Source organism: Mustela putorius, unplaced genomic scaffold (genome assembly GCF_011764305.1).
Source record: "Mustela putorius furo isolate JIRA1106 unplaced genomic scaffold, ASM1176430v1.1 tig00003896_pilon_pilon_pilon, whole genome shotgun sequence".
In the NCBI taxonomy this organism is placed as follows: Eukaryota; Metazoa; Chordata; class Mammalia; order Carnivora; family Mustelidae; genus Mustela; species Mustela putorius.
The window spans coordinates 13001666-13017786 of NW_025422045.1; the positions used below are offsets into that span (position 1 = coordinate 13001666).

At 41.0% G+C, this 16121-nt stretch overlaps 1 protein-coding gene and 2 non-coding genes across 8 annotated transcripts in view; all 3 read left to right on the forward strand.

Annotated features, from left to right (window-relative positions):
- The window catches only part of CHD8 (chromodomain helicase DNA binding protein 8), a 62285-nt gene that overhangs the window by 44323 nt on the left and 1841 nt on the right, over positions 1 to 16121 (forward strand). For 4 of the 6 annotated variants that reach the window (XM_013059458.2, XM_013059464.2, XM_013059461.2 and 1 more), the window contains exons 15-37: positions 175 to 318; positions 558 to 813; positions 1774 to 1984; positions 2233 to 2428; positions 2932 to 3099; positions 3284 to 3463; positions 3819 to 3929; positions 4274 to 4470; positions 4671 to 4870; positions 4951 to 5131; positions 5221 to 5310; positions 5594 to 5697; positions 7016 to 7145; positions 8249 to 8324; positions 8794 to 8848; positions 9026 to 9233; positions 9667 to 9875; positions 9967 to 10686; positions 10909 to 11060; positions 11343 to 11645; positions 12981 to 13094; positions 13277 to 13456; positions 13853 to 13969. In XM_013059458.2, the coding sequence (XP_012914912.2) occupies positions 175 to 318; positions 558 to 813; positions 1774 to 1984; positions 2233 to 2428; positions 2932 to 3099; positions 3284 to 3463; positions 3819 to 3929; positions 4274 to 4470; positions 4671 to 4870; positions 4951 to 5131; positions 5221 to 5310; positions 5594 to 5697; positions 7016 to 7145; positions 8249 to 8324; positions 8794 to 8848; positions 9026 to 9233; positions 9667 to 9875; positions 9967 to 10686; positions 10909 to 11060; positions 11343 to 11645; positions 12981 to 13094; positions 13277 to 13456; positions 13853 to 13969 (4302 nt within the window). The remainder of the gene's footprint in view (positions 1 to 174; positions 319 to 557; positions 814 to 1773; positions 1985 to 2232; positions 2429 to 2931; positions 3100 to 3283; positions 3464 to 3818; positions 3930 to 4273; positions 4471 to 4670; positions 4871 to 4950; positions 5132 to 5220; positions 5311 to 5593; positions 5698 to 7015; positions 7146 to 8248; positions 8325 to 8793; positions 8849 to 9025; positions 9234 to 9666; positions 9876 to 9966; positions 10687 to 10908; positions 11061 to 11342; positions 11646 to 12980; positions 13095 to 13276; positions 13457 to 13852; positions 13970 to 16121) is intronic. The other 2 variants (XM_004758570.3, XM_013059462.2) reach the window with 2 other exon arrangements.
- LOC123388257 lies at positions 7619 to 7728 on the forward strand. Its single transcript, XR_006602812.1, has one exon. It is a non-coding gene; the product is annotated as a small nucleolar RNA U6-53/MBII-28 (small nucleolar RNA).
- Positions 12688 to 12780, forward strand: LOC123388258. Its single transcript, XR_006602813.1, has one exon. It is a non-coding gene; the product is annotated as a small nucleolar RNA U6-53/MBII-28 (small nucleolar RNA).

A 16121-nucleotide genomic window follows, 5' to 3' on the forward strand; every position in this document is an offset into this window, starting at 1 on the left:
AATGTTTTGTGTTTATCAGAAGAGGGAGCAAGTGAAAGAAAAGATAGTAATCTGGTCCATTCCCATAATTTTATAGATAATGAAATTAAAACTAAAGTTTTATACCTAAGAGAAAACCCCAGAAGTCCTTTATATTTTTGAGTTTTACCATATTTTTGTTTTCTCCATTTCTAGGAACACAAAGTGCTACTCACAGGAACGCCATTGCAAAATACTGTGGAGGAACTGTTCAGCTTGCTTCATTTCTTGGAACCTTCACAGTTTCCTTCAGAATCAGAGTTCCTCAAGGATTTTGGGGATCTCAAGACAGAGGAGCAGGTAGGAAGTCTATCTGGACAAGAAAGGTAATGTTTGTACTAGGCACACCTTTGTTGCCATAAATTACAAGGACCTCTCTGAACTCCTTATAACCTTGTGCCTACGTCATTGGTGACATTGTACGAGATCCACATTTTTCAGATAATGGAAAGCTCTCATTGTATTCCTTCATGTTTCCATGTAATGTGGGAATGTTTGTCTAATAGTTTTTATTTATTTTCTCTCCTGTATTGGCACAGGTTCAAAAGCTACAGGCCATTCTCAAGCCAATGATGCTCAGAAGACTCAAAGAGGATGTCGAAAAGAATCTGGCACCCAAACAGGAAACTATCATAGAAGTAGAGTTGACCAACATTCAGAAGAAATATTACCGGGCTATTCTGGAGAAGAATTTTTCCTTCCTTTCCAAAGGGGCAGGTCATACAAACATGCCTAATCTACTCAATACAATGATGGAGTTGCGCAAATGCTGCAACCACCCGTATCTCATCAATGGTGAGAGAGTTCTGGACAATACCTACATTTCTATATCACATGCATTTACTTGCAAATAATATCCCTGAAGAACAGTAGATATGTTGACTGATTTGGGAGGGAAGGGGATTCTTCTTATAAAACAATTTTTTTTAAGACTTTAAGATTTTTTTTTTAAAGATTTTCGAGAGAGAGAGAGAGAGCACACCTGTGCTGGGGAGAGGGAGAGTAGTAGACTTCCCGCTGAGTGAAGAGCCTGATGTGTGGCTCAGTCTTATGACCCTGCTGCAGTCATGACCTGAGCCAAAATCAAGAGTTGGACACTTAACCAACTGAGTCACCCAAGCTCCCCTCACTTACTTAATTATTTATTTAAGACTTTATTCATTTGAGAGAGAGAGAAAAAGCAAGCATGAGGGGGAGCATGGGAAGGGCAGAGAGAGAGGGAGAAGCAGACTCCCTGCTGAGGAGGGAACCCGATTCATGGCTTGATCCTAGAACCCCGGGATTATGACCTGAGCCAAAGACAAGACCCCCAGCTGAGCCACCAGGCACCCTCAAGCACCCTGCTTCTAAAAAAAACCAAACAATTCTTATGTGGAATCTTTTTCTCTAGTCCTTCCCCCTTGATCCTGCATAATCTATGGGATTTGCTGTGTAGAATGTCATGAACAAGAACAAAGTCATTCTGTGTTCTGGATAAATGTCCTCATCGGTACTCCATTTTGTAGTTCCTGTTTTGGATGCCAGTAGGGTGATGATAGTTGTTTGCATGTACTATCCTAGTCCTCGTTGTTATAGATGTTTTATCCAATTACAATCTTAAGTCTAACTTGTTTGCAGTATTTTGTATAACGCAGTCGAAGATGATTTAGGATTTTTTGGGTGCTGAAATTCTCTGTGAGGAAAATGTTTATTTCAAGTCAGATTACTTTTCTTTGCTTCCCATCTCACCATCAAGTTTGATTTTTCTTTTGGTAGGTGCAGAAGAAAAAATCCTAACAGAATTTCGAGAAGCTTGCCATATTATACCTCATGACTTCCACTTGCAGGCCATGGTTCGTTCAGCTGGCAAATTGGTTCTTATTGACAAGTTACTTCCAAAACTTAAAGCTGGTGGCCATAAGGTTTTGATCTTCTCCCAGATGGTACGCTGCCTAGATATCCTAGAGGATTATCTAATCCAGAGGAGGTGAGAAAAGTGTCATCCCTTGCCTTGTGTTTACTGTAGCTTCATAAAACTGTAGAGTAGGAGGGTCTAGGTTTAATTAAAGTTGGCCAGGACCAGGATAAAAGGAGTACTTAATATTCTCAACTTTCTGTTTAGGTCTTTGGTCAGCTAAAGAGATGGAATTACTGATATTGATCCTAATTTGTTTTTTCGGTTTCTTTTTCTGCTTAACTAAGTTAGTTAAATTTTTTTCTGTAACTGCCATACAGGTACCTATACGAGCGTATTGATGGGCGAGTCAGAGGTAACCTTCGACAGGCAGCTATTGACCGCTTCAGCAAGCCTGACTCGGACCGCTTTGTCTTCTTGCTGTGTACCCGGGCTGGTGGACTTGGTATTAATCTCACAGCTGCTGATACCTGTATTATCTTTGATTCAGATTGGAATCCACAAAATGACCTGCAGGTAGAGGAAATCTTTGTCTTAAGGGCTAACTACCTAAAGTAAGTGGTTTTGCAACAGGATCAGGATCTGTTAGACTTGTACATCAAAGAGTATGGAATTGTTTCTTTAGTTTAAGGGTGGCAGTCTCCATGAGAGGTCAGCAAATTTTTTCCATAAAGGGACAGATAGTAGATCTTTTGGGTTTTGGGAACCATACGATTTTTGTTGTAACTATTCATCTCTACTCTTGGAGTACAAAAGCAGCCGTAGACCATATATAGATGAGTGGGTGGGGTTAAATATCACCAAATGCACAGTGGCTGTGCAGCCTATAGCTTACAGACCCCTGGTGTACTTGGTGGGACAATAATTTCATCTTAAAATTGACTTTTGGTTTTGAGTTGATCTCATGTCTTCTTTGTAGATATGAATTGGTATTTTGAATCACAGGTCTCTTGCTGCCACTGCTGCCCGCCCCAATTTTATGTCATCTTTGCCCTTTCTTTCCATTTCTTTTTAAACAGGCCCAGGCACGGTGTCATCGAATTGGGCAGAGCAAAGCTGTGAAGGTGTACCGTCTCATCACTCGTAATTCTTATGAGAGAGAGATGTTTGATAAGGCTAGCCTCAAGTTGGGATTGGATAAGGCTGTGCTTCAGTCCATGAGTGGTCGAGATGGCAACATAACCGGAGTGAGTCCTCTTTATCTATAGATATGTTTGTAGCTGGTCATAGTGATAGAGGGAGAGAAAGCTGGTTTTTGCACAGGAATATGACTACCTTCTTTGGATTTCTTAAAACATAATGAACTAAGTTATTATATGGTTAGATAGTATTCTCTTGTTAGCTTTTTCATTTTTCTATTGGATTTTGCAGATCCAGCAGTTCTCCAAGAAAGAGATTGAAGATCTCTTACGAAAGGGGGCATATGCAGCCATAATGGAAGAAGATGATGAGGGCTCCAAGTTTTGTGAAGAAGACATTGACCAGATCTTGTTAAGACGAACCACAACCATCACCATTGAGTCTGAAGGAAAGGGTTCAACCTTTGCCAAGGTATGTTCTGTCTGTGCCAAATTAAGGAAAAGGGGGTAGAGACTGCAGTCTCCTAGAATTTAAATTATTTTTTTCTTAAGGATTTTATTTATTTGACAGAGAGAGAGACAGCCAGAAATGGAACACAAGTAGCGGGAGTGGGAGAGGGAGAAGCCAGCTTCCCATAGAGCAGCGAACCCCACACAGGGCTCGATCCCAGGACCCTGGGATTATGACCCGAGCCGAAGGCAGATGCTTAACAACTGAGCCTCTCAGGCGCCCCTAGAATTGAGATATATTTTTAAAATATAGTTACTGGTTTCCCACTGCTCAGAAAAATGTTGTTAACTTTACTTTGTTCCTTTGTTCTCACTAGGCAAGCTTTGTTGCTTCTGAAAATAGGACTGATATTTCTCTGGATGACCCCAACTTTTGGCAGAAGTGGGCCAAAAAGGCTGACTTGGACATGGATCTACTTAATAGCAAGGTAGGCTTCCTTTTCTATTAGGGAGGAAGTATTATAGAAGACACATTACTTTCAGGAGACTTTGTAGCAGCTCTGATTCTTTGATGCTGACCTTGGATTATGATGGTATATTGTATGTAAGAGCCATTGTAAAAACTTCCTGTTTGGGAAGCCCCAGAAAACTGCTTGGATATCTACCACTTAACTTCGTTTCTGAGTCATATATTTTGCCTGTCCTAAAAAAATCTCTCTTAGAGTATCTACAAATGTTATATACAAGGCTATTTCAGTCCATAATTGTGTTAATTCCTTTCCCATGGCCTTGTCATGAAGAGAGTTCTCTTCTCCTTCTGTTCTCTGTGTAGAATAATTTGGTGATTGACACACCTAGAGTACGAAAACAGACCCGCCACTTCAGCACTCTGAAAGATGATGACCTAGTGGAATTCTCTGATTTGGAAAGTGAAGATGACGAGCGTCCACGCTCTCGCCGACATGACCGTCATCATACCTATGGGCGCACTGACTGCTTTCGGGTAGAAAAGCACCTATTGGTGTATGGGTAAGAACCACCTTGCCATTAGAGGTAGTGTATTTCCATCCTGATGGACACGCTATTTGCCTTTCAAATTGGAGGCTGTGACCAAAGAGGGAATAATGGGAAAAGCTTTATTCTGTTACCATGTTTGTCCCCAGATGTTTTTGTCTCCTACTTTTTGGGAGTTCCCAGGAAAATATTCTTAAAGTTTTCTGTTTTTCTAGTTGGGGACGATGGAGAGATATTTTGTCTCATGGACGTTTCAAGCGACGTATGACTGAACGAGATGTGGAGACAATTTGCCGGGCCATCCTTGTATACTGTCTTCTGCACTATCGTGGGGACGAAAATATCAAAGGCTTCATTTGGGACTTGATTAGCCCTGCCGAAAATGGCAAGACAAAAGAATTGCAGAATCATTCAGGTAATTATCAACTCTTTACTTTTCAGATTTCTATTGGTTACCTAATCTTTTGCAGGTCCAAGGGTTTTTCTCAATCCAAGTCTTCAATTTCTCCCCTTTCCCAGGTCTGTCTATCCCTGTGCCCCGTGGACGCAAGGGGAAAAAAGTAAAGTCACAAAGCACTTTTGATATCCATAAGGCAGATTGGATCCGGAAATATAATCCTGATACTCTGTTCCAAGATGAGAGTTATAAGAAGCATTTAAAACATCAGTGTAACAAGTAAGGATAGAAATTAACAAAGACCAAAGCATTTTCCACCTCAGAGTTTCTGCATTATTACTGAGCCAGCTTTTCTTCCTCCCTTTTAGGGTGCTATTGCGTGTACGAATGCTGTATTATCTGAGGCAGGAGGTTATTGGAGACCAGGCAGAGAAGGTGTTAGGGGGTGCCATTGCCAGGTACAGTTATGCTGTATTTTTCTTTATGTATTTCTCTTTATGCCCTGCCTTATTCCAGAAAAGATTGGTTTACTTTTTTCAGTCTGTACTATCTTTGGAATAACTGGTAATTAAGATCTGTGTATCAGGTCTTTGATCCTGTGCTTGATACCCGTGGAAGGAATTTGGTAGATCCAGGAGCATTTTAAATTACTGGATAAAAGAAGATACCTCTAATCTTTCCAAGGATTGTCATTTTAATTCCCTTCATTGCTTTGCTGTTTCTGCTCTTTTATACCTTTAGTGAGATTGACATATGGTTCCCAGTAGTGGATCAGCTGGAGGTTCCAACAACATGGTGGGACAGTGAAGCTGACAAGTCCCTGCTCATTGGAGTCTTTAAGCATGGTGGGTACCTTTCCTTAGCTTATTCCTTTCCTATTGTGGACTGATTTCCACAGATGGAACACGTAGCAAAACGCTCATGGCCAATAACTTGAGTTCTCTGATTATCTTTAATAAAATTATATTTGAATAGGAAACTAGTTCTTAAATATCTACAGCAAAGCAATTAGTTCCTATAAATAGATGTTTAGAAAGGCCAGATGGATAGTTAAATCCTAAGGTGGGGTGTTTCCCATCTGTTCTCTAACCTGTATTAACAGTCTGTATGTTATGCATCTCAGTTAAGGTTTCACAAATCAGGGGAGGTAATACATGCCCACTCTTATTAATAATAACCATGCTTAATTTTTGTGAAAGTGTTCTATTTATGTAGCGTACTGTTTGTCTAAATATTCAACATGGATTCTGATGGAAGTGTGAACTACAGTGAGATAAAAAATAAAGTACAAAAAGCGGGAGTACTCCCTTTTCAGTCTAGCTTAATAACAAATCCTAGGTATTAAAAGCAGGGAGTGCTAACCAACTTCCAGCTCAGTGATTTAGTGAATTCGAATATCATTTCTTTTTTAAGATACTTATTTATTTATTTCTATAAAATAAAAATAATGGCACTTGAACCACATGTTTTCCTGAACTTTGATGGATAAGAAAAACTGAACATTTTCTAGTCTTAAATTTACTTTTGAGGGGCACCTGGGTCGCTCAGTTATTAAGTATCCGCCTTTGGCTTGGGTCATGATCTCGGGGTCCTGGGATCAAACCCTGCATCAGGCTGTCCGCTCGGCAGGAAGCCTGCTTCTCCCTCTCCCATCCCCCTGCTTTTGTTCCCTCTCTTGCTATATCTCTGTCAAATAAATAAAATTGTAGAAAAAAATTTACTTTTGAGATGAGGTTTAGAAGAGTCCACACATCCTGAATTGTGTTCATTCACTCATTCATTCATTCAGTATTCATCACATAGTCATTGCCTGTTTGTTTGCAGGTGTTTCTTATCCTTTATTTGAAAGTGCGTGGCTTGGCCCTAAAATATTTTACTTTTTTCATTTGCCAAACTGTGTACTATGAATGATAACAGAAAAATTACTGGTTAAATGGCTATCTAAACCTGCCACCATTCTATAAATATTCTGATCAAATTCCTATCTTTCACAACTAGTGATAAAACTTTGTAATTGCTATAGAACTATTCAATATAGTAATAAAACCCATCAGCTGTCCAGGTTAATATTTTGTATTATGAGTACAGTAGCTCATATATTTGAATTATTCCAGCACACTTTAGGCGAAGTTAATCTTTGGCTTATGGTCTTTTTTTTTTTAGGCTATGAGAAATACAATACTATGAGGGCGGACCCAGCCTTATGCTTCTTGGAAAAGGCTGGTCGACCAGATGACAAAGCCATTGCAGCAGAACACCGAGTGCTGGATAATTTCTCTGACATAGTAGAAGGGTAAGCATTGGTGTTTAGTTCTCTTGATGTTCTGAGTCTACCCTTTGAAGGCTCTTAGTCACTTATACATAGAGATAACATAATTCTTGACTAAACCCATCGGTATTCTTAATGATGGTTATACTCATTAATGATAGGTTATTAACAAAGAATGGGACCAGCGGAAAGGACTCCATAAACTAGGCTAAAACAACACATTTGCCAAAGATGCAACCAAGGGTGAAAATGAATGTTACTCCCAAATGGCTTATTTGATATTCTGTTCAGTTTTTTTTGTTGTTGGTTTTTTTGGGCAATATTTATCTGTACAGCCACAGTAGCTGAAAGGACAACTAACTGGTTGTCTTGAAAGATAATAGCCATGCACTCTCCTGTGTCACTTACGTGGTAGAGCCTCAGGATATTTTAGCCCTGGTTTATCATCTTCCAATGGTGCTGACACATAATAGGTATATATTCTGTATGGATACATGCCTCAATGATGAGTTGCCATGCTAATACTGAGTCACCAAGTAGGGCAATGTTGCCTTAGCTTGGGTGCCAGTGAGTTTAACAAAACTTCTCATGTGGAGACCTGAGGGGCATGTGAAATATTTGGCTTAGTTCATGAATACCCATGCACTCTGCAGTTGAGAGATTTCTCTTTGATTATCTAGTCTTGGTTTGCTTAGTGCAGGACCCTCAAAGGAAACTGGTTCGGTTATTCATCACAAATCATTATGTCACTCTTCTACTCAGTAGAACAAAATAAAACAAGCAAACATGAACTATTCAAATGTAACAATAATAGTAAATAGGAAAGAGGGGAAGAAAAGGTAAACTATGAAAAGAAAGGAAGGATTCTGGCCAAGGTATTCATTTCAGATTCAACCAGTTTAGAATGGCACTTTGTCAGTTTCTTCTCATTCTTCATCTTATTGGATGCTCTACCTAACTTTACTCGGAGCTTAGCACCTGGCTTGCCATTCCTTTGAGCATGAAGGAAAACTGTGGTTCCATCCTGGATTGTATGTTTGGCCACGTCTTCATCCTAAATTCCTCTTAGTGAAAGAAGATACATTCTTGGCTTTTTTTTTTTTTTCTATGCCTTTGGATAATTTTAGAGTTGACTTTGATAAGGATTGCGAAGATCCTGAATATAAACCACTCCAGGGTCCCCCGAAGGACCAAGATGATGAGGTGAGGAATTCTCATTTGAGTGTAGCTTTGCTCTATTACTCAATAGTTAAGTATTCTTTTATTCCCTGGATTCTGAAGTATACTGATTAATTTATAATATAAGATGGAAAGTAACTACTATTTGAGAATATAAAGTATTCATGGAAAGGATTGTTAACACCAGCTGGGGGAGACCAGGGATGGCTTTGTGGAGGAGGTGGGATCAAGCTGGATGTTGAAGTACATTATTTGACTGCTAAATTCCCAAGCCCCTTTATTTTTAAGCCATTAACAGCAAACTGATTTTTTCAGGTTCTACTTTCTTACTACTTTAGTTGGTTGCTTCCATTTTTTTGTGAGGGTTCATTAGACGTTTTTCTTAATCCCTTTGGTGCCATAGAAGGACACACATAAGAAAGTGATTTCAGAGTGCCAACTTCCCCCCCTTTCCCTCCCCCCTCCATCCTGTGGGGTGGATCTCCTTCTCTAGGGTGATCCCTTGATGATGATGGATGAGGAGATCTCAGTGATTGATGGAGACGAAGGTAAACTTCTAGGTCAACTAGTACAATTTTGTGTGGGGTGGTGGTTTGGGGAATTATTAATGAATTCTGTCCTATCCTGGGATTTCTAAGAGCTTTGCTTTGGGCTGGGTTGAAATACTGGTGTTATCTCTCCTGCCTTTCTTGTACTTCCTATTCATTCTGCTTTGCTTCCCACAGCCCAGGTGACCCAGCAGCCAGGCCATCTCTTCTGGCCTCCAGGCTCTGCTCTGACAGCTAGGCTTCGGCGCCTAGTAACAGCTTATCAACGCAGCTACAAGAGAGAACAGATGAAGATAGAGGCTGCAGAACGAGGGGACCGGAGACGGCGGCGTTGTGAGGCAGCCTTCAAGCTAAAAGAAATTGCACGGCGGGAGAAACAGCAACGGTAAAGTATGACTGGGAATTTGGGCTGAGCTTTAGGCTTGCCTTTCGCTATGGGTCCTATATTGAAAAGCATCTTAGGAAGGCTTTATTTGGACTTCCCTACTGAGGGAACATCTTTTTTGCCTTTAATTGTTACTCCTCTGCAACAAAAAAACCACAGCTCCTTGGAAGGTCTCTTACATGGCCATTCTCATTGATCTAATTGCCCACGTATTTTTTCCCTTAGCTGGCTACTCTTAAAATCTTACATGTTATGGAGTACCTCTTAACTATCTCTTCTGCTGTTTTCTGGGTTGTTTTTGGTTTTGTTTGGTGTTTTTTTTTGCCCCATCTTTCAATTTTTTGTTTATTCAGGTATTCTTATTCACAGTAAGAAGTAACCAAGTTTCCCTGTGTTTTTCTGCTCTCTGCTGCCTGACTCCTCTTCCCTTTAGATGGACAAGGCGTGAACAAACTGATTTCTATCGAGTAGTGTCTACCTTTGGTGTGGAGTATGACCCCGATACCATGCAGTTCCATTGGGATCGCTTCCGTACATTTGCCCGACTGGACAAAAAAACAGACGAAAGCCTTACGAAGTACTTTCATGGTTTTGTGGCCATGTGTCGCCAAGTGTGCCGCCTTCCCCCAGCAGCTGGAGATGGTAAGCAAGACTAGAGACTCTTGGGTGAGTGGGGATGGATGGCAACAGAACTAACGTGGTTCATTTCTCCTCCCTCCCCTATCTCTTACAGAGCCCCCGGACCCTAATCTGTTCATTGAGCCCATCACTGAGGAGAGGGCCTCACGGACTCTCTACCGTATTGAATTGCTTCGGCGCTTACGGGAACAAGTTTTATGCCATCCCCTTCTGGAAGATCGGCTGGCATTATGTCAGCCTCCAGGTCCTGAATTGCCCAAATGGTGGGAGCCTGTTCGGCACGATGGGGAGCTTCTACGAGGGGCAGCCCGCCATGGGGTGAGCCAAACAGACTGCAACATCATGCAGGACCCAGACTTCTCTTTTCTGGCTGCCCGTATGAATTACATGCAGAACCATCAGGCAGGAGCACCAGCTCCATCCCTGTCACGCTGCTCTACACCACTGCTCCACCAGCAGTATACCTCGCGCACTGCCTCACCACTGCCCCTGCGCCCAGATGCTCCTGTTGAAAAGCCACCCGAGGAGACAGCTGCCCAGGTCCCCAGTCTGGAGAGTCTGACTTTAAAACTAGAGCATGAGGTGGTGGCCAGGAGCCGACCAACCCCACAAGACTATGAGATGCGAGTAGCCCCCTCTGATACCACCCCTCTGGTTTCCCGGAATGTTCCACCAGTCAAACTGGAGGATGAGGATGATTCAGACTCTGAACTGGACTTGAGCAAGCTGTCACCATCATCCTCTTCTTCCTCATCCTCATCCAGCTCCAGCTCCAGCACTGATGAGAGTGAGGACGAGAAGGAAGAAAAGCTAAGTGAGTGCATGTGACAGGCTACTGGCCCTTTTCCCTATTTCCCACCCTCCCACCCCCCTCACCCAGCTCTTTCCCTTGTTTTCTAAATGCATCCTGTGGGAGAGATTTGGATTTCGATTTGATAGAACACCAAAATAGATCTGTTATTCTTTGGGCCTTTATTTAAAGTCCACATAATAACTTTATTCTTCCGCCTTTGCTCACATTCTGTATGGTCTCTAGCTGCTGACCGGTCCCGCTCAAAGCTCTATGATGAAGAGAGTCTTCTGTCTCTCACTATGTCCCAAGATGGATTCCCAAATGAAGATGGAGAACAAATGACCCCTGAGCTGCTGCTGCTACAAGAAAGACAAAGAGCTTCTGAGTGGCCCAAGGTAACAGCCTTGTTCCTGGACATATAGTCTGGCAATATACTGTAACAAAAACCAGGAACAGGAGACAGATTGTTCTGGTTTTCCTTAATTATATTTAGTGCAGCACGTTTTTTTCATGAAACTCTTCCTTGTTTGACTTAGGGATCTGATACTATTACTTCCCTCCTTCTGCCTTGTGATTTTTACCCATCCTGCTAATGATGGTGCTGTTGTTTGTCACAGAATCACATAGCTGGTACCCAGGCCCTAAAACCAGTATTGATTTCTTTTCTACCCACTTAGGATCGTGTGCTTATAAACCGTATTGACCTCGTCTGCCAGGCTGTACTCTCAGGGAAGTGGCCTTCTAGCCGCCGGAGCCAGGAAATGGTAACAGGAGGAATTTTGGGGCCAAGCAACCACTTGCTAGATAGTCCCTCATTGACTCCAGGAGAATATGGTGACTCTCCAGTTCCCACACCACGAAGTAGCAGCGCAGCTTCCATGGCAGAGGAGGAAGTGTCCGCAGTCACCACAGCAGCAGCTCAGTTCACAAAACTTCGCAGAGGCATGGATGAAAAGGAGTTTACAGTTCAGATTAAAGATGTAAGCTCAGCATTTAGGCACTGGGAAATGGGGAAGGAGACTGGAGTTTTGCAGACTGCTTCACTAAGGGGATATTAAACTTGTTTGGTTAGTTAACTTTAAAAATGAAAAGGGAGTTGGGGTGCCTAGCTGGCTTAGTCAGTTGAGCATGCACTCTTTTTTTGAAGATTTTATTTATTTGACACAGATCCCAATTAGGCAGAGAGGCAGGCGGGGGGGTGGGGCGGTAGGAAGCAGGCTCCCCGCCGAGCAGAGAGCTTGATGTGGGGCTCCATCCCAGGATCCTGGGATCATGACCTGAGCTGAAGGCAGAGGCTTAACCCATTGAGCCAGCCAGGCACCCCAGAGCATGCAACTCTTGATCTTGGGGTTTTAAGTTTGAACCCCCTGTTTGTGTAGAGGTGACTTAAAATTAAATAAATAAACTTAATAAAGTAAGTAAGCAAAAATAGAAAGGAGAGGGGAGAAAAATTAGAGTTCACAAAGCTCCTTTGAAGAAAAGTCATTGCAGTAAAGGAATGGATCTTGTATTTCCTAAGGACTAGATTAAAAGAACCCATATTTTTGAAAAATTTAATTGATACAAAACTTCTTTTCGGTGGCTTGTTTCTAGATCCTAGAAACCTAGTTTTAAAGATTGAAATCAAATTGTGGGAAAGCTGTTAAAAATGACACCTAGGTATTATGGACCTTACAAAGTTAATAATTTTATTCTTAGTGAAGTTAAATTAGTATTATTATTTAATAATGGGAAATTTCATTTATTTTTCCTGATCATCTTCCACATTGAAACCCTATTAGCTGGTCCTTAAGTACTCAACAAGAAAATTTTCTTTCCTTCCTTCCTTTCTTTTTCTTTCTTTCTTTCTTGTAGGCTCCACACCCTGCGTGGAGCCCAAAAATGGGACTTGATCTCACAACCCTGAGATGAAGAACTAATCTGAGATCAAGAGTTGGACCTTTAGACTTTTAACTGAGCCACCCAGTCACCCCCAAGAAAAATTTCTTAAACTAGTATGTGATAGGAATTATCAGGATTTTGCCCCTGTGATGAGTTGCCATGCTAATAATGAGACACCAGGTATGGGGTGTTGTTGAGATAAATTCTTCCCTAATGTCTGTCTACCTGAGGAGCACTAGGTCAAAAAACAAAATCTTTCTGTGGAAAAAGTATATAAGTTTAGATACATTTTTAATTTCTACCCTTAAGTCAGATGGCCTTCTTTCTCATCATTGAGCCAGAGGATGACCCTTACCCTAAGATCCCCAAAGCTTAATATTTACTTTAAAAACATGTGCCATATGACATCTTGGGTGGGTGGGTTGTCTTCTTAGGAGGAAGGATTGAAGTTAACATTCCAGAAGCACAAGTTGATGGCTAATGGAGTAATGGGAGATGGACATCCTCTGTTTCATAAGAAGAAGGGAAACAGAAAGAAGCTAGTTGAGGTGAGTGGGAGAGAGTCTTTAACATGATTAGGTTTTTTATTCTCACTAATTGATGAAGGCAGTTGGGATTAAGGGACTAGAAGATACTAGAATTACTTTATGGCTACCATTGGCTCTGCTCCCCCTCCCTCCTTGCCCCACAAAAGAGTATGTGCTCATGGGGGTGGATTCTGGGTTTGCAGCTGGAGGTGGAGTGCATGGAAGAGCCTAATCACCTTGATGTGGACCTGGAGACCCGGATCCCTGTCATCAATAAGGTGGATGGTACTTTGCTGGTGGGTGAGGATGCCCCTCGCCGGGCTGAACTGGAGATGTGGTTACAGGGTCATCCAGAGTTCGCTGTCGATCCCCGATTTCTAGCGGTGAGTGGCAGTTCCATCCAGCAAGATTTTAAAGTCATTCCCTTGGTATTTAAGCTGCGTGAGGGCAGAAGCATGCCATAGTATGTCATTTTTTTCTGCGTCTGTCAAATACTATAATACTCAGTCTTCCTAACTCACAGAGTTGTATGAGGATCAAAATAAAATAATGTTAAAGCACTTATTAAACTAAATACTAGGTAGATATTTATTATTGAACTATTATATAACCACCTAATTTTGGGGGGGAGAGGTCTGCTAATGGCAGTTTTCCAGTAGGACTAATCCTTTATTTATCCATGCAATAAGCATTTGTTGTCAAACTAAATATTAGTACCTTAATAATTACTCCAGGGAGATTTTTTTTCCTTTAGGATAACTAATACTTTTCTATTTCAGTATATGGAGGATCGCAGAAAACAGAAGTGGCAGAGATGTAAAAAAAATAATAAGGCAGAATTGAACTGTTTGGGAATGGAACCAGTACAGACAGCTAACTCTAGGAATGGGAAAAAGGTGAGTGAGACTGAGGCATTACTGCTCTGTTCCCACATTAGATGTGACTGGAGAACTAATTTTGTGTTCTGTTACTTACCTTTGGACCAGTGTATGCAAAAATATACGTCAGTCCACCAGTCAGGAAACTAGAGTCATTTCTTACTGGTGTTTTTACAGTTCTTGGCATCATCATATATAAAAGAGCATAAACTTCTAAAAAGTAACTTTAGCACTTTAAGCATATTAAAACATAAAATTAGTAAGAAGTGTTGGAACAGTCAAGGCCTTCTCTGACTGGCTAAGGGATTTTTGGCAGATCCTTTAAATTTCTCAGTTTGTACATCTTGAAAAGCTGAAGGTATAGGAGCAGATAATCTCTTAAAAGTTTTATGATGCTGTACATTTTAGAAGTGATGTGGGACATAACAAGGACTAGTCATAGTCCTAGCGTTTCCCAACGTGGGGAAAGTTGAGAATCACTGATAATAACACCAGTAACGGAAAAAGGACAGGGAAACATGTTTTATAGTTTATAATAATAACTTTGGTTATTCCATTATTTTCAACTGTACTTAGGCTTTTATCCCAGTTATAGGCCATTTGGTAGACAAGGTACCCATAATCCTTTGCACCAGAATCTGACTATAAAAGTTTCTCTTTGTTATGTTTGCCTTACTTTGGTCAATAGTTGCCTTTTTTAAACATACTAAATCAGGGTTTTGTAAGCAGTCATTTAAAATGATTAGCATTTATGGGGCACCTGGGTGGCTCAGATGGTTGGGCGTCTGCCTTTGGCTTGGGTCATGCATCCTGGGATGGCATCCTGGGATCGATCCCCACATTTGGTTCCCTGCTTTGTACAGAGCCTTCTGCTCCCTCTCCCTCTGTCTGCTACTCCCCCTGCTTGTGTTCTCTCTCCGTCAAATAAAATCTTTTAAAAAAAAAAAAATGATTTGCACTTATCTACCATTGGACCTTTTATATTCATCTTTACACATGTATATATATATATATATATATACATATATATATATATATATATATATGTAAAACCACATGGTATGTCTTTAACAAAATTTATTTCCAAATAGACAATATATATCTTGTGCATTTAACAAATTGAGATTGGTACTTTGCATATTATAGTTATTTGTGAGATGCATTTATGAGGCTTATTATTTTTACATTGTGGAGGTGGTTTCATATAAATATTGTTACCATAGAAGAATATTTTAACTTTTCCTCATATCCTCCATGGGACCAAGAGTATAATAAGCAGAGTGGTTGATATGGAAGGCTGATGGCTGGAAGACTGGTATCTTCTCTGTCTTGAATTTAACATTCTAGAGGAGCCTATAAAAAAGGGTTTTCTTCCAGTATTACCTGTTTTTGCCTCAGGTATTTTGCTACTTTTTTATAGTCTGTTGATAAATCTAAGAAAGAAAAGATCCTAGGGCATCACAGAATCATAATATGACTATTATAGGATTTTTTTTTAAAGACTTATTTGAGAGAGAGGGAGAGTGGGAGCAGGGGGAGGTATAGAGGGGGAAAGCATCTCAAGCAGACTCTGTTCTTGAGCCCACCGCTCATTAGAGGGCTCGATCTCACGATCCTGAGATCACAACCTGGTCCTAAACCAAGAGCTGGATACTTAACTGACTGTGCCACCCAGGCACCCCAGTATGGAATTCTTTTATTTTATTTTTTTTCCAAGATTTATTTATTTATTTGACAGAGAGAGAGAGAGATCACAAGTAGGCAGAGAGGCAGGCAGAGAGAGAGGAGGAAGCAGGCTCCCCGCTGAGCAGAGAGCCCGATGCGGGGCTCGATCCCAAGACCCTGAGATCACGACCTGAGCTAAAGGCAGAGGTTTAACCCACTGAGCCACCCAGGCGCCCACCCAGTATGGAATTCTTAATGCAGACAGAATTAATGGTGTATTATTACTGGTACCTGCAGGAGTTTAGGTGCTGTTATTGTTATAGTTTAAAAATCTGTACAAATACAATGTTTTGAGATGTTTCTTTTTCCAAATCAAGAAGGTATATTCACATGTCAGGTATTAAGCTTAGATTGGTAAATAGCATCCAGAGACATGGTTACCAAATGTCTGAGTTTCATGCCTTGGTACCCAGTATTATACTTAGGTCTAGCAAAGCAGAGGCAC